The sequence below is a fragment of the Anabrus simplex genome, chromosome 6, assembly GCF_040414725.1.
Source record: "Anabrus simplex isolate iqAnaSimp1 chromosome 6, ASM4041472v1, whole genome shotgun sequence".
Classification (NCBI taxonomy): Eukaryota; Metazoa; Arthropoda; class Insecta; order Orthoptera; family Tettigoniidae; genus Anabrus; species Anabrus simplex.
Window position 1 is genome coordinate 215,595,098 of NC_090270.1, and position 23,185 is coordinate 215,618,282.

Sequence of the window (23,185 nt, forward strand, 5' to 3'; positions counted from 1 at the left end):
GCCCAACCTTTAGTAGTGTTTAAGAACCTTGCCGTATAGGTAGCAGCACTATTGGCGTTCTCGCTGGAAACCGCAAGCTTTCTTGTATTGTTATAGATAATAGTAAATATTTCGTATTAAGTGTTAAACTTTTGTACCAACGATGTTTATACGCTTCAGGTATGCTTTGCACAATCGTTACATTTCCCGAGGACACTGATGCAGAAAATCGAATTAACCCTTTAATTTAATATTTTGGTTCATGAAATGTTAATATTTAATGAACAATTTGATCTCGAAATAATAACGCGTGACTATGTCAAATTGTAGGTGTCAATTCTATGCTAAATGAGGATAATTTTTATTCTGTCGTGAATTCAAGATTTTCTTCTTTCGGTTTAGTTAATATTGTCGCATTGTGATGTTCTTTTATTACCCACTTCCGGAGCGTCATCGAAGCGCTCCTACAGGGACATTCTCCTAATCGTCCATTGAAGGCGGCGCCATTTTCTCTACTCTGCTTCATGGTTCAACATGAGTGATTATTCAGCGGTTGCTCCGCCTACGAATTTCAGTCAAAGTTCAGCTTTTGCCGCCGCCCTTCAGCGTGCCCGGCAGGTAATTTTGATATATGTATATTTACTTTTTATTGTGTTGTTTCGTGATGATCAGTGAAGTAATTGTGCCTGCATTCGGTCTCCCCAAGCCGTGTGTGTCAGTTGGCGCCATGCCTTGTAATCTCCGTTGTCTTTGTTCTTTTAGAAGGAATAGCAGGCCTTAAGGCTTTGTAAATCTTAAGGTCAACGTTATTTTGGGGTGTATCGTTTCTGTTGTTCATTTCTAATAAGTATATCTTCCGGAGGAAGCTCTCTATGTTTAGTGTGACCGTCCCTTTTGATATGACCGGCCTTGAACAGATATGGTGGCAACCTCCATTTAATTCATACCCGCAACACTACGACGAAGTAGTCCTGGAATTAAATGCTTACACTATTCCTGTTGTTTTAGAGCTATGTTAGTTGGTTAAATGTTTACTACGACAACCTTGAGGTTGTATACATTTTCGTCCGTCGTGCGGTGTTTTGGCTGCGGTAATGCTATCCTGAGGTTATAGGTATGTTTCAAAGCACCAGGGATTCGTTCTGCGATTGTAGCTTTAGACATCGGAATCATATGCTTCTTGCTTTGTATCGTGTTTTGAATATTCTACGTAATGTTTACTTGAAAAATATGCCTTGGGTGTAGGGGATGATCTCTAATGTGGTTCCAGGGAATGCTTATTATATGTTGGCATAATTTTTCTGTCTGATGGCTTTGCATGATTTTTTAAAAATATTAAATGCAGATAACTTTTCCCCCAGTGTAGGTCCTATTTTTTCCTTTATTGGTCCTTCATTTGCAAAGTTCGTATTACTGTTAAGTCTGATTTCATTTATTGGTTGCTGTCATATGCATTATAGTTATTTTTAGAGTTCTCTTAGCTCGAAAACTTGACAGTAAATCTCGAAGGAATATTACCGTATTTTGTTTGTATCTAATATCTGGTATACCAGTCCTGTCTTGGGAGTTGTATTACTGGCATTAATTCAGTTAGGACCCACGGGAGTAATATATACATGCACCACCTGCAGCGCTTGCACTCCAACGAACTGGTGTTAACTGCACAAGTCTGTAATCATGATATGGAGTTGCAGTATGTCAACATGGCCATTGTTTTCTTTACAGCTTTTCTTTCTTTATTGGTCTGCACGTTTTCTGGATGCTGATAGCCATCAGTCTAACATGTCTGGTATTTAACAAATCCTCTCGAAAGGAGTGTCATTAGCTCTCATTGTTAGGGATTTTCATTGTATGGTGGTTGGTAATGAAATCTACACGTACAGTACGCGAACCTTTTCGTGATGCCTGAGCTCCCGAGTGCTGATTCGGTAGACCTCGGTTACCTTAGAGATGCATATTGGCAACCTTTGACACACAAACTATGAATCCCCGTGAGACATCTGGTGTACACTTTATGTAGTAGTACTGTTTACACAGCAAAGCTAAAATATAGAATTCATTCTAGGAACAAGATTAATACTTTAACCCGGCTGTCAAGATTTTAACACCCGCGCAATGACTGTATTTTGACATTCAAACCCGCATAACGATTGCCGTTTGTTTACACGCTCGTGGCTTTCTAGGGAAGGATGTTGTCAAATGGTGCTCAGTGCTGACAACCTCCGTACTTAGGAACTAGTCATATTGACAAAGATAATAAGAATTCAGGCATACACTCCTATTCGTCGGTGCTAGCCCTGGACCTCAAGAAAGTTCTTGCTGTGCGGACGGTTAAGAATAGGATCTGGTCAAGACATTTTCCTGTGCTTTTATTATGCTGGGGTTGGTAACGGATTATGATTGACATAATTGATTGCCAACGACATCACGTTGCACTTCACATTAACCAATGGGGATGCAAATAGCTACTGGGATTGCTGTCCCCAGTGGAACATTTTTTGACTATCATGGCGGTCCCTTCCATACCTGGTAACATTTTAGTTTCTCTTTCCTTTGCTGTTTCAACAATTTCAATTATTTTCTTGAAACGCTCAGACATCTTTTACGATCACAACACTTTAGTCTATACCTGCCGTACACAGAAATGCTGCCCTACAGCAGTGATCACACGTGTGATTGACACTGAAAAGACATCTCTGATGACATTTTAAAACTGTGACCTGATTTATTATCCCCTTCCTTCACGACTGGAGTGTCTGTTTATCGCGAGTTACACGACATTTTATTATCGTATGCATCCGTAATATTTTATGATTTCCGTCCAAACTGCTGAGACCAGGGTTCTATTCGATCCTTTCTCTTACATTTTTTCCTGCTAAAATATCTGTAACGAATTACCGGCCCCCACTGTTAGAGGAAGATGATTTACGGGTCATGATAAACGAAATGTTTTAATTTGGTGGGGAGAATTGTGGTGGTGAAGTAAGTTTTGCCGAAGGGGAATTTGTAAGTGACAGGAAATTACCTGGAATAAGTACTGCAGGCTCGTAGTTGATGCAAATGTTCAGCAGTCGCAAAAGAGACGACACATGTTCGATTCCAGTTCAAGTAGCTATCATGACAGTGACAGTTGTGACGATAATACTGATTACAATCCAACCATTGCAAGTTCTTCGACTTATACTGAAAATGGACAAAGAAATTCCCGCTTTGATCCAAATTTCCATCGTGATGTAAAGAGAGTGTTTTTAGGGAATACAAAACTGAGCGAAATATTTTAATTACTATTTTATGACGAGATATGGCAGAACATAGCTGAACAGACAAAAGATGCCGAGCAGGAAATCGCTCATAAAACCCAGTTTAGTAAGACGAAAGGTAGGAAACGAGATCAAGACCTTGTCCGAACAAATAAGGACGAAATAAAGCTTCTTATGGCCATACTGTTGCCGCAGGTGATTGTACAGAAACCTAAATTAGGACATTATTTCTCGCAATCGCTTGTTCACTATGCCTATTTTCTATGAGCTGATGACACAGAAGAGATTTTTTCTCGCCAGATTGGCCTCCTGACACCAACTTGGCAGGTTCGAGTCTGGCTCAGACCGGTGGTATTTGAAGGTGCTCAAATACGTCGGCCTCTTGTAAGCAGATTTACTGGCATGCAAAAGAACTCCTGCGAGACTAAATTCCGGCACCTCAGTGTCTCCGAAAACCGTAAAAGTAGTTAGTGGGACATGAAGCCAGTATTATTATTATTATTATTACTTACTGTTAAAAAGAGAAAAACCCAATGTCTAGGTCACATTATGAGAGGCGAGAAGTACCAGCTATTACAACTCATCATTGAAGGTAAAATACAGGGGAAAAGGTCTGTTGGCAGGAGGAAGAATTCATGGCTGAAGGACATCCGAAGATGGCACAACTGCACTTCAGAAGATGCTTTCCATGCTGCAACATCACGTCCAGAACTGGCTATGTGGACCGCCAACCTCCGCTAGGAGAAGGCGCCTCAAGAAGAAGATTATTATTAGATTTTCCTCCACAGCTTTATACATATCTCTGACAATGAGGTGAATAATGCAAAACATCCTCCAAAAATATACGAGATAAATCCAGTATTTGACCACCTGTTAGCAAAATTTTCGGAAGCTTGTACCCTGATGGCAAAATATCAATTGATCAGAACCTCTTGCTATGGAAAGGATGGCTAGGGTGTAAAGATTACATAACAAGAAAACGATCATGTTTCGGAATGGAATTATATAAATTATGCGAAGGCGAGACAGGTTATATAACATGACCTGCTTCCGTGTGTATCATAATGAACAGTTGTAAAAGACATAACACTGTGAAGACAGTAAATACTGTAAATATTACCTGTATTGTAGTGCAATGTAGTCTGTTTGTCACTTAGTAATTGTAGGGAGGCTATATAAACTTTATCCCTCGAAAGCGCAAACCAACATAACGGAAAATTTCGTGAGTATTATAATTTATTCCATTGCACATCTTTTAAGTATATGTAAACTTTGTAAATATACAATTTACATATCGTTGCTGCCGGGACAAAACCTCCTATGTGAAATAATTTTAGCTTAGAACTTTCGCTGGTAAGGTTCTGTCATCTAAGGTGCAATATCGTGTGCATATTGTCAAGGCATTCTCGCTCTTCATAATGTATGTGCTGCGGGTCAGTATATTTCAAACATATTATCACATAGGAGGTTTTGTCCCGGCAACGACGATGTACAGAAACATTTATTTCCAGGCAGAGATTGATAGTAAACTGCCTGAAATATTCAGGTGAAAGTTATTGTATAAACAAAAACCAGAGCTTTGCTGTTAGGAAGAAGCAATCTCGATATCACAGTGTGAAAGCACTTAGTATGTTTTTGCACAAAGCATTGAAAAATTAAAATATTTGAATTTTTCAAGAATTAAATACATTATATTCAAGTAAATATTTCTCTTTTGGCCCTTCAATAGTTCATTTTAGTCTAAGATTGTTTTTAATCAAGTAATTAAATATTATCTTCAATCAGGGAAATTGCTCCCCACCTGAGAGTCAGCTAGTGTGTACCAAGCTCCCCGCTTAAGGGGTTAAACCGTTATACGTTATAACCAGTTCAAAACGGTCGATCGTACTCATCTCTGGTAATAATCCAACCCTCACACCAGGATTTCCTGTAAATGGAATTATATTCGGTCGCACACTATCCCAGGCTCGCTCTTTTTCCACACAAATGTATATTCAACATCTACCATCGCCCTAGCTTCTGACGTAATTTTTTCTTCACTTGCCCTATAATTACTAAGGAGGTCACCATCTGAAGAATCAATAGAATCATTACCACTACTATCAGAAATACTAATGTTACTTAGAGATTCATCTTTGATGTAGTTCCTTATTTTGTCTTCAGACCAACTTCTCTTCTATTTCATGCTCGCCATTTCTGTTTACCTCGTCAGCTGGCCAGAGATTGTATATTTATTATTTATTCGTGTCAGAGGTACCAATATATAAGAAATCAATTCAAATACAATTCAAAAAAATTAAATAATAAAAATATGAAGTATGTTAATCACACAAAATGAAAGACATATGAACAAATTAATTGTAAAAAAAATAAGAAAAAGGAGAAAGGAAGTACATGAAAATATCTACACTATATATACATTATTTACACAAGTTGTGACCAGTATTTGGCTACATTGATGGCATTGTTTCCGGCCAGTGCCAATTCCAACCCTGTACATGAATCTGGGCATAGACGACAGTGCAAGAGGTGCGTAGAAGTCTGTTCCTCTCCACATTCGCATGAGTCCCCACAATGCACGATGCCCCATTTCACAAGATTGTCCTTAGACCTTGCAACGCCGGTCCGCGGTCTGTTTAATGACTTCCATATACACCATCCCTCTTCGTGACCAGGTGGCAACTTCTCTTCAATTTCAACACGTTCCGGATGATCTGGGTACCTTTGTTTCCATAGCTTAACCCTGGCCTTTTTTGGGTCAGAATCAAGTGGAGCAGAAGACTAGAAAACTCTTCCTGGATTTCAGTCGAGCTGGAGGTGGCTGATGTTCATGAAGGGGGTGGGCTGAGATGCTGCAAACCTTTTGTCTCGATATTAGCGGCCACCTCACGTCTAATATCAGGTGGGGCTATACCTGCAAGTGAATACAACTTCTGTGTGGGTGTTGGTTTTAAACAGCCTGTAATTAGCCTGCAGGTTTCATTCAAGGCAGTGTCGACTTTCTTTGCGTGAGCTGATTTATACCACACAGGACTAGCATATTCAGCAGCAGAGTGCTAGGGCAGTTGTCCTTACTGTCTGGGGGTGGGCACCCCATCCAGAACCAGTTACCTTACGCAATAGGCAGTTTCGTGATGAAACTTTTGCCTTGAGTTTGGTGCAGTGTGTGGTGAAGGTCAGCGAACGATCCAGGGTAACACCAAGGTAAACTGGAGTATTGCTATGTTCCAACTCCATTCCTTTCCATTTCACACGCAGCTTCCGCAGGGCTTCTTTGTTCTTTAAATGAAAGGCGCATACACTAGTTTTCGATGGGTTTGGCTTGAGGTGATTTTTCTCATAATAATCTGAGAGCATCTTCAAAGCAGCAGTAAGGTTTTGTTCCACTTGCTCAAAGTTTTTACTCTGAGTTGCCAGGGCCAGGTCATCTGCGTACAGAAAGCTCCTTGTGTGAGGTGGAAGAGGTTGGTCGTTGGTATATATGTTAAATAGCATTGGTGCTAGGACACTGCCTTGTGGGAGACCGTTCTTCTGTATTCTCCATCTACTCCACTGTCCTTGAAATTCAACGAAGAAGCGTCGGTTCTGCAACAACGTGGCAATAATTGTTGTGAGCCTGTAATCCGTAGTAAGATGGTAAAACTTCCTTAGTACTATCTGGTGTTGTACAGTATCATATGCTGAAGAGAGATCAACAAAAGCCACTCCAGTAATATCACCACGTTGAAATCCATCTTCTATGTGCTGTGTCAGATTAAGGATCTGTGTACAGCAGTTCCTTCCTGGTCTAAATCCAGCCTGCTCTGGGATTAGAAAAGGTTCGACCACTGGTGTTATACGGTTCAGAAGTATTCTTTCAAAAATTTTATATAGATGGCGCAGGAGCGATATTGGTCTGAAATTCTTCGGATCCGTAGGCTGCTTACCAGGTTTCAGGATTGCAACCACCTTAGTCTTCCTCCAGATTTTAGGGATTTGACATCGTTCCAGACAGTTATTGAAAAGCTGTAGGATCCATTGTTTGGTAGTATTCCCAAAGTGCAGTAGGCTGCTCCATACGCATGTCATCTAGACCGGCTGCATTGCCAGTTTTGCTCATTTTTATGGCGTTTTCCAGCTCGTTCATAGTGAAGGGATTGGACAGACTGGATGTTTCTTGTTCGATATTTCTTTGAAGTTTTGGTGGTCTTTTTCACTTATCTGTTTTGCCATTTATTAGGAGCTGATGAGCTATCTGGTTGGAAGTAATGTTGCTATGTAGAGGACTTTTCGTGGGGTCATTGTTCAGACGTCTAATTAGCTTCCAAGCTTCTCTGCTGTTTCTTGCCATGTCTAGTTCTTCCATCAGCTTAACCCAATGTTCTCTCTTTATTTCGCCCATGGACTGGATTAGTTGTTGACCAGCCTGAATAGTGTCCTCACTGAAGGGATTTCCTTCATAGAGCAGTAGGTACTCATTTAATTTATCTACTGTACTGGCGTCTAGACCTTGTATGTACCGAGACCTACAGCCTCTTGGGATTGATGTGCGAGAGCATTCTTGCACGGCATCGATGAACACATCGTATACCTCTGGAACAGGTTCGATGTCTGCTACCATTTCATCTAAGCGCTTTGTGTACTTCAACCAGTCAGCTTTCTTAAAGTTGTACCGCCTTCTGAATGGCACAGATTGTGGATGAACTGCTGAGAGAACTTGGCACATAATGGGTCTATGTTGTGTGTTGGGTATAGGTTTGCAGACAGACTTCCACACACTGCTGTGATACAGCACCGCTGACAAAGATGAGATCTGGGTTGTATCCACGTCTCCATCGACGATTGTTGAAAGAAGCGGGAAGTTTACTGTCGTGTATTAAAGACAGTTGACTAGATTCTGACCACGTAATCACAGCTTCGCAGTCTTCATTGTCTTCTCTATATCCCCATAAGCAGCTATGACTGTTGAAATCTCCCACGATGACACGAACCTTCTCCTCTAGCCCTACAGCTGAATCAGTAAAGTGGAATGGAACGCTCGGTGGTTTATAGACAGATGTTATGATACAGTTCGATAGCTCTACTGTTAAGATTTCTATGTCGTCTGTAAATGAGGTAGATATTATGTTCAGCTCTGGCCTTGTGAATATAGCACTACCATAGTTTTCATGTGGTCTCTCGGCTACCAAACGCATTCCTAATACTCTTGGTCGTCTTTGGTTGCTACTTCTGGGAGTTTCTTGAACACAGAACGTCACACCTGTGTTTTTGGCAAAGTTGTTGTAACTGGGTTTCCTTGTTTGATGTTATGCCTTCTATGTTAACTGATACAACTGTCAGCTTTGGTCCTGAAAAGGACCATTTGTGGTGTTTATTAACCATTGAAATTGATCTTGGTACTTCTGGAGTGAGAGAATCAGCCGTCTAGGAAAAGTCCTAGTCCGTTGCCCAGGAGACACCCGGATGTATAACAATATCACATGCAAATACACCCTACTAGGAGGTTTCTCTCGTGTCCCCCAGAGATTGTATATGTAAAGTAGGGAAGATAAGGGATATTTTAGGCCAGAGGCTTCATGAATACAGCTGGAAATCCTCCCGCCATCTGTTGAGAATGCTGAAAACATATTCCAACGAGACTACATTACCCGAGAAATTATTGGGCGATTGCGAAATTAACACTGCAGCTAAACGAGAATTTCTCGGACGGTGACGTTATGGGCAGGCGAGTGCCACCCGAGAATTTCTCGGGCGTGCCACTGAAGAGGTTAATGGAGGCCTATTTGTGTAATTATATTTGTCTACTGCCTTTCCAAATCCATTTTGTTAGGTTGTAACGGAATGCTATAAAATTTCACACTTTGGTCTGTAGTACAGTATGGTATATTACAGGGCTGGCCACGAGGCTCGCGAGTCAGTCTCGTGCGGCTCTTGACACCAAGCTTAGAGTAAAAATTAATTTATATAATTAATGGAAACTAATATTGTCTCGCGGCCGGCGGCAGTCAGTAGCAGCGATGTGCGGCATAACGTTATTTAATGATTTGAGATCACTTACGCCTTCATTTTCATTCCTGAAAAATCCTTTTGCTGTTAATGTTGTGGGCAATGGCTGTTCTGTTTAATCACCAATAACAAAGGATACAGCAGCTGTAGAGTTGGAGCTACTAGAAATGCAAGAGGACGAAGGAGTAAAAGGACTCAAACGAAGTGACGTTTCTACCATAGACTTTTGGAACAATGCTCCAGAAGAAAAATACGCACTAACAAAAGATTGTGCTAAGAGACTTATCTCAATCTTTGGGACTACATGTGTGTGTGAATCACTGTACTCAACGCTTAAATTCATTAAATATTGATCTTAACGGAACCTTTAAGTTAACTTGTGCGAACTGGGCTTACCAATTATCAGCCAGATTTTAACAAAACTAACAGCAAAAATGAACACTCAAAAAAAGCACTTCTCACAAGTAAAATTTCATTCCTTCATGTGTACCTGAACAATAATGTTCTGTGTAGTGTAGAAAATAAAGGTTCCTTCATTTGTTATAAAACCAAAAAGTCTCTTCATTTTATAAACCATTTTCTAAACATGCTCCCAGTTTTTTCTCCTAAATTTGCGGCTCCCAAAATTAAGGTTGGTGGCCACCCTTGGTATATTATTATTATTATTATTATTATTATTATTATTATTATTATTATGGCTGTGATTAAGACTATGGCAATACAGTGTGCATCTATTAAGATGTGTGTGCACTAAAGATGGCGTACTGTATCTTCCTTTACAAATATAACATTGCTATAATAATTTGTTTCTAATTGTTAACCTATTTGTAAAGTGGTTGAAATACATTGTAAAGAGTTATTTTGTATTAATAAAATGTATAGATCCCGAATTACTTCTTGCGATTTACTGCTATGATCCACCGTCATTTCAAATGCATTTCATGAGGTGGTGAAGAAAACCTTTCTATTGTGGTATCTATTAATGCAGCCCACAGCAAGCATATAGTTTTGCCTGAAAGTTATGACATTAAAAAAATAATCATCTGAAGGCAGCATTGTAAAATTCTTCTTTCACTTATTGTCCTTTATTTATTGGGTTCTGCTTTCGCGTTATATTCAGCCAGACGTAGTTTCATCGAGTAAACCCAAAACTCTCAAGGATGATATATTAATTGTAAAGTGGGGGGGAAGATAGGAAATAGCTGAAAAAACATAACGTAGGTATCATATCCCTTTCAGACCTGAAAGAAAACTGGCGGTGTGAATTTTTGTTTGTATGTCAAAAACTGACTAAAATGCTCTTAAATACATATATTTTTAGTTTATTCTACAAAATAAAAATTAACATCTGAAAAAAAGCACCCGCACAATTGTGCGTGTCAGGACTTCATTCACTACTTGCAAAAAATTAAAAATTAAAAAAATTCATCTCAGTACATGTGAATATGCACATGTACATGATCAGATGTTCTATTTTACAGTGTGGAACGATTTTAAACAGTTAAAATCTTATACATTACATTTCTCATGTAGAGTAAGAGTTTTTCTTTCTCGGTCCTTTTTGCGACAGCACCCAGCACTCATGCATACATTGGCTGTAAGGAAACCTAGCCCGCACATATGTGCGTATCAACATTCAAAACCTCATGGTATTACGTACGTTGTTGAAAGTTCACAATGTACGTTTGCTACACAATCTACACACTTCATAGATTATATTCTGATATTCAGTAGAGCGTCTACATTAATAAGAATGCAATAAATAAATAAATACTTACTTTAGGCATTACTGCTTCCCGCCATATTGCTAATGAACTGTATTTTTAAACTCCTCTTCCTTCCCCTTGGTGGTCAAGTACTAAATGAAAACAGCTGAAGTACATGCTATGTGTCCCGCACAAGCACTGCAGTCCGGTCTAGCGCCAAGAAAACGTCAAATAAGCTCAGACATAAATAAAATACGAACCCGCACAATTGTGCGTACACGGTCTGAAAGGGATATACTGTGTCCAAAACAAAACTGGGATGGAGAATGTACAGGGACACAAGGTTCTACTCTTCACGCCTGTGTGATCCATCACGGTGGCTATCTACATCACAAACATGACCGGTTCAAGAGAATGTAAATGGCTTTAGACAAAAACATAGAAAGGGATTCAGCGATAGAGGGCCATTGTAAAATGGTTGAATATATGTAAACATCACACACATTCCAGCTTCTTACCGTTGATAAAGGTGCACGTAAGTAATCGTAATTTCCACCCGCAGCAGCACATTGCTATATGCACGGAGCCTATATGAACTTAAAACAAATGCATGAAGTTTGGTTTTGAGTGTCCTAGATTTTAAATAAGAATTTTTTAAAACATTCTACCCCTAAAACAAAACATTCATTCCTCTGTTACCGTTTGACGTAAAGTCAAAATTTCACAGGTTGGTCGCATGTATGCCCTGGATGTCAAATAACATAGGGTTTTAAATCATTCCATTTGTATGGTGTTCAAATGAGCGTTAGATCAAAAAATAATCTTCCTCCAACACCGAACTGGGGGTATATTTTATAGGCTAGCTGGCAGTGGAATATCCAAAATTTAAACATTTCAGAGATAATTTTCAATTTAACCCTGCGCGGGTGAAAGAATTTTGTCTGTACGAGGACTGAAAATTTGGCAAACTAAAACACGCCCAGAGTTATCGAACACTAGCTATAAAAATGTATATGCTCTTAATATTAATTGCTTGAATGTTAGATCTTCTCCATGGCAGAGGTCCGTAGGATATAACTTTTTTTTTTGCGGCAGCATGTTGATTCAAAATAGGCATGTCATTCCTCAAATAAGTTATATGTCAATAAAAGTCATTATCTCAGTGTTGCTGATGATGACCAGTCTTTGATTCTAGATGTTCTAGTGAAGGTGTTGCCTGTTGTTTCCATTTGTTTTTCCTGGACTATTTCCTGGTGAATTTTGTCAACATTTCGGTTCATAAATAGTGAAAAGTACTCTATAGGCTCTGTTGCCATGTTAAAATATGAATGTAAAATTGGTCCTTGATTAATATTACATATCGGAATGATACTTGGTCCTGGGTCCAAGTTACTCATGCCAGTCGTTTCGTTAATTGGGGCACTTGAGTCTCTATTGTATTGAAAAGACTCACTACTTGAATTTCAGTCTTTGGACTCTTCTAATGAAAAATCACTTTCTTCAGTTTGTTTACAGTCCCTCTTCTTACTAACCGCATTGCGAAATAGGTAAATGTCACAAAAAGCTGGTCCCTAAACTCGCGACTCTCTTTACTTAACGTGATAGCCTGTCACAGCTTGTAAAAAGCTAGCAGGGAGATAATGAAACTATTCAAGGATTCCCCTTTCAACCAGGTCTGTGTGTCGTTTACTGCCATTTGTTGATTTTAAAAAAATTAATACGTGCGCTGGTGACATTGTATCTCCAACCATTTACAATATTAAATTCTGCTGGTGGGCAACCTGTTAAGAGTTTTAATATGTTAAATTCCACCCTCTAAATCTTACTACTATAGAATCTCATTTATCTGGACCACATTAGTCCGGACTTCGCATAATCCGCGCAGCTGCGTAATAATACATAGATGCAATTCCAGTACAGTACAAAGCTGAGTTACGAGTGCAGAAAGCTCTGAAATGGATGGATATGACCAGGATAAGCAAGTGATATTATAAACCCTTGGCCAAAACATAGTGAAATTAAAGGCCACCTGGAAGAAGAAAAAAGCAGAGCAATCTCCATGAAGGCCCTTGGAGGGGTGGAAGGTAAAGGCTTCCACTGTCCATAACCTTGGCACTTGGCAGGAAATACCATCTGAATATTGTCATTAAATGTATTGAAGAAAAAATGTTTGAAAACATATCTGCACATTATGAATATTAGAGGCTTCTGGGTAAGTTCATTGTTAAAGGAATGAATGCCAAGGAAGACTACGAAAGATCAGCAGTTTATTCAAACCAGTAAGCATGTCAAGTGTGATCAGTGAAGGTGTGCCTTGAGTGCCATGTTCTAATTCTGTACTGCACCAGTTATTGTTTTTTGTGTGGCCAAATAATGTATTACATTATATTTTGTATACTAAATAATCATTGTATTTATTAAATTTAAAATACTGTACTGTTCACGTTCTTTTTACTGAACAGAATGTTTAAATATGTACCTTGGCTTATTTCATAAGTTATTTCGTTTAATCCGGACTTTAATGAATTTGGTTAACTTTGAGTCATTTAGTCCAGATCAATGAGTTTCTACTGTATAGTATAGAAAACTGAAAAAGAATTTGAACCAATATATCTACATATCTCAAATTTGGTCAAATATGTTTATTTGTACCCAAATGTGAAATGTGCATTTGGTAAAAATAGAATCAAAATTGAAGTTTCAAAATTCATTTGTTACTCCCCTTAATCTTTTTTTGCAGGAAGGAATTCTGATATATTTACAGGAAGAGTGCAACCTGAAATCGGCATTCAATTATGAATTTAGCGTTTTGTAATAATCAGACAAGGAACTTCTGAGACGTTACTGTCTGCTTTAATAATGACTTGCACCACTGTCATTCTTGAAGTGTCAATTGTGAATTATGCTTCATGCTTCTGTGCTTGTTTTAGAATACTTGATTTGGTTCACTACCAATATCCATTTTTGTCACCTTTTTCGTATTGAACATGCAAAACTTTACTCCAGGATCGCTATAACCTTCTGAATTGTGGCAGTTTACGATGCAACAGTGTCTTTTAGTGAGATGAGGGCTTTCCATATTGCCTCTATATGTAGATTACATTTTAAAAATCAAACCAAATGGTCTTGGGTTCAAAAGGGCTTTGGGTTAGATTACCAACAGGGTTGGGGATTTTTAATCTTAAATGGTTTATTCGCTTTGCTGAGGGACTTTAAATATGTTTTTCACATTACCTTATTTACTAAATACCATCCTCTTGCATTGATTTGTGCATTGTAGAAACTTGGGGCTTCTTGATCTGCCAGAAATAAGTTAAACTACCATAGCTTAGGATGATGAAAATTCATCCATCAGTTCCATTTTCTCTCTTTAGATGCTTCCGGAAGCAAGTTCGAAGAGACTTAAATTTTTTAATAACTGTATCTTTGTACTTCTGGATCAATGTTGTGACCACCATTATTTTTATTTGAGTCTGAATATTCTTTTGATTTACTTTTCCACAGACACGTATTTTGGCTGTAGATATAAATGAACCCTGTTAAGAATGTACGTGGTAACACAAGGTGTCTACTGATACTGGAAGTACTGGAATTTAATACAGGTACTGGAAATATACTGGGATTTTGAATCATATACTGGAAAAATTAAAATATATACCAGAACAAATATAATTCTTTATAATCTACCCTGGATATTTGCACTCCAGAAGTCCAGGTAATAAGAATAATTGTTTAGGTTGGCATTATAACTTAAAAGTGATTTTATTTAAAAGTCATACTTATGTAGTACAGTAGTAACAGTACAGTTACTGGAATAATAACTTGTGATTTTCCCTAATAACACATTGGGATGTAAAATATATAGGAAAATATTTAAAATTGGGATGTGACGCCCTCATCGCCCAGCATCTCTCTTGGTGTCGTAGACACATTTAACTTCCCCTTTTCTACTAATACTGTTTTCAGTTTCCTTTCTCTTTTCCTTCATCCTTTCTTGCAATACTTCAAGTAGCCTATATTATTCATATAATTCATCCATTGTTATTTACTTACATTGGTGATGCACTAATTTTTCAGAGACAATGTAAACTAAGAGGAAAGACTTCTTTCAAATATGACTGGTCGGACAGAACAATAAATCCAGAATGGAATTGGCTTCAGAGAGTGGAAAGTAATAACTATAAAGGGTATTGCTCTTTGTGTAGGACTAGTTTTGATATTAGCAACATAGGGGCATCTTCAGTTTGATCTCATGCCAAAGACAAAAGGCACACTGAAAGAGTAAACGCTTCAAGTTCCAGCAAAAAACTTTCACATAATACCTGTTCCTATGAATGCTGCTCCATCAACTACAAACTCTTTTCCAGTGAAAGCTGAACTTTGTGAAGTGCTAACTTCGGTTGTTAATGATAAGCATACTTTGTGTCGTGCCTTGAAGCACTTAACAATTTTATCATCAAGGAGGAAGTTATTACTGCAGAAATATTGTGGGCTACGACTCAAGTTGTGAACCATTCTTCTGCTAGAAGTTTTGGCATTTGTACTGATCTTTTTAAAATAATGTTTCCTGACAGCAAAATTGCAAGGCAGTTAAAGTTGCAGATAAACTTGGCTACCTAGTTACATATGGACTGAGTTCATACTTCGAAAAAGAATTGACAAACTTTGTTAAAGAGTGTCCTTTCTTTTGTATTTCTTTTGATAAAAGCTTAAATTCTGTTACTCAGAACAGTCAAGTGGATATGGCTGTTAGATTCTGGGAAGGAAACTTGTTCCAACAAGATATCTTACGTCTGCATTTTTAGGTCATGCTACTGCTGAGGACCTCCTGATACGTTTTTGCAAAACACTGGTTTGGATGTGAAAAAGATGCTGCAAATATCAGTGTAAACCTGAAGTTTTTGAAAGATCTAAAGAAATACTTGGACAATTCACTTTCAGATCGAGAGCTGTAGGATTTTGGTACCTGCTCCTTGCATACTATTCATGGTGCATATAAAACAGCATACAACAACTCTGATTGGAACATTCACAGATTTTTGCGCTCTCTATATTACTTCAAGGACTTTCCAAGTAATCGTGCAGTTTACAGATGCATAACAGGATCACATCTCTTTCCTCTGAAGTTCTGAACTCAAAAGTTATTTGAGAGCTGTGGAAATGCTGCCAAATATTAAGAAGTATGTTGATGCTTTTGAGGAAAAACCTTCTGCATCAGAAGACTTTGAAATTATAAAAAGTTGTGTGATGAGAAATGATCTGCTCCCAGCACAGTTAGGATTCATGTGTTCTGTTTCCCTTGAACTAGAACAGTATCTCTCATAGTATCACAGTAATGATCCTTTTTTGCCTGTTATGTTCTCTGATCTGAGTACTATGCTTGAACATCTGTTGAGTAGAATTGTAAAGAACCAGGTTTTAGAGTCAGCAAATACTAGTAAGATACTCCTCGATTGATTTGAAGAAAACAGAACACCTCAAGCTCTTCTGTGCTGTTGACATTGGATTTTCAGCCTCAGCAGATTTAAAAGGTAAGGGAATAAAAGATGTGGAAGTTCTCAGTTCTATGGAGACTGCAGAAAATTTCTTGTTGATATTTGTATGATTTTTGTCAAAAGCCCTCTGCTTTCAAGTTTGTTAGAGGTGCCAGCTGCTTCAGTCCTGCAATTAATACTAATTTGTCTATTAGGACCGGCAGGGTAACTGCTGCATTTGAAGTTCTTATTGAGACGAAACAATTATCTCCTATGGAATCTGATGTTGAAAAACGAGACTACTTAGATTTCTCATCAAAGGAAGTAGTGAATTATCTCGAAGTATGATACCAAAACAGATTGATTGGACGATTTTCTTAGCACTGCCTATTTTCAACACAATGTTTCAAAAGAACTGATCCACTTCACATAAAATATACTTGTTTCATGGCAACGCTATTGTAGAGAGAGGTTTTTCAATAAACAAAGAATGCCTAGTAGAGAATCTTCATGAGAATAGCTTGATTGCACAGTGTCTTGTGTATGATCCAGTATCTGCAGCTGGTGGGGTATTAGCTGTCAGTGTTTTGAAAAAGATGATCCATGCTGCCAAAAGAAAGTTAGCAGCGGAAGAAATAGATTTGAAGAAACTGTATTATACAGAGTGCTAAGGAAGAGACAGAAGAACTGGGGAAAGAGGTGAAAAGACTGAAAAAAGTACTGTCGTGTGTAGTCTGTATACCTTTTGAGTATAAGCTACAGTCATTGTGAATTGATAATACATATGATAATGCAGTAAAACCTTGTTAATTTGAAGTCGCTGGGACGCAAAAATAGGACTTCGAAAAACGTGATTTCGAATTAACCACCAACTCCTAATTCAGAAATGCCAACCCTTGCTGCATCAAAATATTCTAAGACCTGTTACTGAATGCAATTAACCTTGATTCACAGTTAAAACCTTCCAAATACCATGGCAATAATCTATTTCCAAAATGTATCCAACAAGGTGCTATTACAGTATTCAAAAAATGCACGTGGATAACTTACTGACACACATAACCTCATGCAACAAAAGTAAAAAGCATGATACACACAGGAGGATAAATGTATGCTGGCACCTCTGTGCACGTGCTGTATTCATTGGACTAATGTACTGTATGCATTTTAATGCCCTATACTAGCACGGAAAGTATCCGACGAGGGAAGAAAGTCTCTTGCTTCCGCCTGCTCTAAAACATTCTTCAAATTCCTGCCACTGCACCTCTCTTGAGATTCAGAAATGCCAGCCCTTGCCGTGTCACAAAGTATGCTAAGACCCATTAATGCATCCAATCGCTTCGATTCACAGTTTGAACCTTTCAAGTGCCATGGAGAAAACTATTTCCGAAATGTATCCAACAAAGTGCATTGACATTAGTCCTATTCAAATAATGATCATTAGTCCAGCCCGTGGACCGCTATTCACAGACGCGTAACGACTGTTGTTTGTTTTCTCGCTCGCGGCCGCCTTGGAAAGGATGTTCTGCACCAGTGCTCAGTGCTGCCAACCTCTGTACTTAGGAACTATGCTTCAAATTGAATACATTTAGGACAGGATCTAGGCAAGACGATTGGTCTGGACGGTTAGGATTCTTGCCGTGGACAAGACCATTGGTCTGGGCGGTTAGAAGCCGCGAAGCCGCATTAGGCCCCTAGTTTCGTATACGGTTAGGATAGGATCAATGCAAGACCATTGGTCTGGACGGTTAGGATTCTTGCCATGGACAAAACCATTGGTCTGGGCGGTTAGAAGCTGCGGCGTTAGGCCCCTAGTTTCGTATACGGTTAGGATAGGATCTAGGCAAGACCATTGGTCTGGACGGTTAGGATTCTTGCCGTGGACAAGACCGTTGGTCTGGACGGTTAGGATTCTTGCCGTGGACAAGACCGTTGGTCTGGACGGTTAGAAGCGGCGTTAGGCCCCTAGTTTCGTGTACGACTTGCGCTTTTATTGTGCTGCGGTCGGTAACGGATTATCAACATACTTGACGGGAAGGAGATCACGTGCCACTTTACATTGGCCAATAAGAATACAAGTACCTACTTCAGAAATGAGCATGGCGTGTAATAATCTTTATTAGGTTATAAAAGTAAATATACTTCTTGGGGCGGGATGGTGGGTTCCTGGACATCGCAAAGAACACGCCTCTCCTCTGAGACGCTCTCCAAGTAAGATTTCACTAATTCCACTCACTTGTAACATTACAAATTACGCCGGTCTACGGGCTGTACTAATGCCAAATAATGCACTTGGATAAATCACTGGCAAACATAACCTCACGCAACGAAAAAATCCAAACGATTCAGAAACGAAGGCAAATATTGCTGGCTCTCCTGTGCAAATGCCTTTTATATTACTGTACTGTCTGAATTTTTTAGATGCCTTGTACTTGCACAGAAAGTGCCCGACGCCCTTAAAATATCGTGGCTTATCGAATTTTCCTATGACAAGGGGAGGAAGTCTCTTGCTTCTGTGTGCATTATAAGTTTCAACACAGTACAATGACCCCCACCCGTGTACGATATCCTGGCTGGCACTTCTCTCGTTTAAAACCTTAGTCTGTTTAGGCTCGGCATTAGAAAACCGATGCAGTTTCGTTGAAAATGAAAATATTTTCGGTGCGTACGGATTGATTACATGAGCCACTCTTTTTTGCCAGTTGTCGGCATAGCCAGAGATAGCGGATTCTGCTTCTCTGCTCACTGTCTGCTTCGTGATGATATGGCGTTCCTTAAAATGTTGAATACAAAAGACTTAAGATTTCACTTGAACTTATCAAATATGAAGTACACCTGTAGACACACCGAAGTGAGTGAAAGTGCGGTTAGCTACCCCTGTACGTTTCGGAAGACGCGTTCTATCACGACGTGGATAAATTTTGAATTTAAGTGACGAATTATCCGTATTTCAAATTAAACAATTTAAATAACGTGCAAAACTGTACCTCGTTTCCGGGAACGAGTGCTTCGAATTAGGTGATTTTGAATGAATAGATTTTGAATTATCAAGGTTCTACTGTAATTCACAAATTTGTTATAACATGTGTAAACTATATAGTGTAGCACACAACTTTTTATACATTACATATAAAGCATAAAAGCTACTGTATATACAGGAATATATATATATATATTTCTGCATTACATTTAAAAGTGATTGATTTCATGTATGTCTTTCTTGTGATGTATTATCTAGAACTAGAATTAGCGTGGTACAGAATCTATTCAAGAACGGTTTACTTCCACAGTGTGTGTTATGTGATACTCTTTCTTTGGCTGTGTTTATTGGATGTAGTGTTAACGAAGTGATCCAAATAGACTAAAGTGCATTGTTACTTAAGAAGCAGTGATTTTGGATAAGACTTTTCAAATATATTTTGTGTGTGTGTAATGTAGCATGAAAACGAACAGTTATATAGTATGAAGCTATAAACAAGGCTTTTTTCTTTTATATAAAACTGGCAATTTGGCAACTTTTGGTCTTGTAATTGTTTTAATAGTTTTACAAACTATTTTTTATTCATAGGGATTGTATTTTTTTTTTTCCAAAGAAACAGTTGTATACATTTTCTAATTAGAGATATTTAAAGGCAATGGGTGGAGTGAAGGGCTGTGGGGAAGTTGGGAGCCCTGTAAAAAATGTTAGAAAATTGTATGTAAAAACATCAAGGGCAACCAAATTTATTGAAAACAAAATATGCATTTGTTGGCAAAAAATTGTAAACCTGAAATCAAGGGTGTAATTCTTCCTAAAGAACTTAAAAGAATCATAGTATTAGATACTGGAAAGTTACTGAATATCCTGGAAAGATACTGGAATTTTGAAAATGGAAATTAGTAGACACCCTGTAACAGACGTAAAATATCACCTTTCCATATGCAGTTTTAACTCGGGTTGAAACTGTGCTGCACGCGCTTCAGTTTGCACGTCATCTTACTTGTACACACGGTAATATTTCGAGCAGCTCCAGACTTTTCTCCCATGCCATGCCTACTACAGCGCATGACTTACAAGAACACACATTCAGTCTTACACTGCGACTTAGATTTGTGCATGACAATCGTCGAGCAAAACGTGTGTGTAGCCGCCTTAAAAGACACACAGGGAAGTTAATGGTACTTCATCCATGATCATGTTGAACAGTTTGCTGCCTTTGACTTAGTCTGTTGATTCTGGAGGAAAGTTTAACGCCCACGTGCCCTAGCTGGCACCAACCCTCCATGGAACCTAAAAGGCTGCTCCTAACCTCGAGAACAATAGCAACCTCCACCTGGGGTACATATTATACTGATTGATTGCGGAGAAGAGGTATTTCCTCCTGAGGGTCCATCACCCTTCTAAGAGGGCTCCTCTGTCCTTATCAGTTGCTCTCTATGGTCTCCATTGCCATAGCAGGATCACCTGGCCAGATCTTGTACTTCATCCATAGTGATCCTTGTCAAGACAGCAGTGTGGACATAGGGTTTGCATCACTTATCAGTTGGTCTTACTCATGAATGACTGAGACTATAAAAATGTTCATGTTGATGAGCCCTTGGCGTGCTAGAGCGTTGTTTGTGGCTGACGGTCAGTGTCTTGTCTTTCTTTCAAATCTCAAAATAACTTGCCTCAAACAGTGTTACTGATATCCTTTCTCAATGATTGGTTTCAGCATCACAATGTAGTTGCTGAAAATTTGATTGGGAATTCAGTGTGTTATGGATAATACCATGTTAGACTAGCCTACTGAGAAGAAACCTAAAACATTCAATGCCAGGTGGGTAATGCGTAATTGGAGCAGTTCGACTTCGTCATTTGGTCTTTATTCATCCTGTATGATAGTGCAGGATACCTACTAAAATATTGACGGACATTAGGTGGGAGAAAGTATGCTGTTTAAATTAGATTTTTCATCGCTGTTTTCCAGCTGACTTTGCTGTTTGGATTTTATATGTGGTTGGAGTTGTGATAAGTATAAGGTGGTGGTAGCACGACAGTAGTGAAAATGATACCAGATTCCCATGTGGATTGAAACAAAGGCAGATATTTGAACAAGAGGCTAAATTTGTAATGAGCATTGACAAAATGCAGTTTTAAGTTGATTTATTGCTTCTGGTTGTATCAGTTGTTAAAACTTGCCCAGCTGGACTTTTGATATTCATATTGGTGAGGCCGATTGTAGCTATTGCTGGATTGAGTTGTAGTACATAATGGCAGGGGAATTATCAAGAATTTAGCCAATGAGTGGGTGGCATGGTGTTCAATGCAGATGGCCAAGACTCAAACCTTGATGTTATCCATAGATGGAAATTTCACCTGAATTGTGTGGAGCCAAAACCTAAAGATTGAATATTTCCAGTTGATCTATTGTCTATGCCTTTGCTGGCAGGACTTAGCGTTTACAGTGCACTGTGTCTTCTGGTATAGGCTAGAGCAATTTTGTTACTTTCATAAATCTGTCTCTGTGTTACCCTTAGCTTTTACAATATGAAAGTGACCAAGGTATGAGCGATGCTAGTAATGCCAATCCTTATGCGGCCAGTCCCTGCTATGAATGGTGTGAAAATGTTGCTAATAAGGTCAGTTGGTGTATGCATTTCAGTGGGCTTGGCAGACTGATATGTGATAGCCAGGGGTAGAAAAAAGTAGAAATAATTCAGTAGCCAGCACCTTTCTATCAGGAGCCAGCACATTTTTTGCAAATAAACATTACAAAAACCACAGGTTAGACTAGGATTAAGCTATGTATTATTTTTGAAGTGTGTCCGTAAGTAGTCTAGTCTATTTATTCATTTAAGAATGGAATAGAAACAGTTTATATTTTAAGAAATACTAACCCAAATAGTCACCAGTCGCCTTCAAGGTCAGCATCTTTTGAAATTATACTACATGTGCCTGTTTGATTTCCCACCAAAATACCAACGATCAATACATTTTGTTGCATCAAAGTCCGTTATAGATGGTCCATTCAAAGATATCATCATGAGATCACTTAAGTTCTTCACAGCAAGCTTGGTTCGCAGTTTGTGTTTAATTATATTCATTGTACTGAACCCTCGCTCACACGATGAGGTCGATACAGGAACTGTTGCCACTATACTGAGGAGCTTTCCTAAAATCAGAAATCGTCCTTTCATAGTCCGCGATTTTTCAAGTAGATCACTCAGTGGAAGATCTTTCCCGACTATTTTGAACTCGTACCACTTGCTCAGTATGTCTTCTACGTTCTCCTCAATTTGAAGGTGTTTTGAAAAATGAGTGGCAAGAAGCTGTATTTCACTGTTGCCATAATTTTCCAGTTGTTTTCCTGAAGGCCAGGAATATGTGTCAAAAACACCAGTGGCACTTTGAATATCTTCATTTTGAAAAAAATGTGTCTTTCAGAAAGTTAATCCCACTTGCCAAAATATGTTCCTTGTCTGTCGTGAAATTCTTATCCGACACACCTGATAACTGTATTCCATTGAAAACACCTGAAAGTGTTGTAGCAGAAACAAATTTTTCTTACATTGGGCCCTTGGTGTTCTGAAGTTGCTGCAATGAATTAATTGCATTATTTACATGCACTCTTATCTGACTTAAAATCAGATCATGGCTCTGAAATACAAGTGAAAGTCTTTTGAATATAATCGGATAATCATACAAGAAGTGAATTGTGATGACAAATTTGAAGTCCTTGATCTTCTTTAGAAGACCTTTAGCCGTGATTCCTTCTTCACCTTTCCTTTCAGAAATATTCTCTAAATGCACCACTAGGCA

At 38.7% G+C, this 23,185-nt stretch overlaps 1 protein-coding gene across 8 annotated transcripts in view; it reads left to right on the plus strand.

Annotated features, from left to right (window-relative positions):
- The first annotated feature begins 460 nt into the window (after window positions 1-460).
- Window positions 461-23,185, plus strand: part of Psi (P-element somatic inhibitor) — a 298,816-nt gene continuing 276,091 nt past the window's right edge. For all 8 annotated transcript variants that reach the window (XR_010860573.2, XR_010860574.2, XM_067150191.2 and 5 more), the window contains exon 1: window positions 461-597. Coding sequence is in view for 6 of the 8 variants with exons in the window: in XM_067150191.2 (XP_067006292.1) it covers window positions 514-597 (84 nt within the window). In the remaining 2 variants the exon portion in view is untranslated. The remainder of the gene's footprint in view (window positions 598-23,185) is intronic.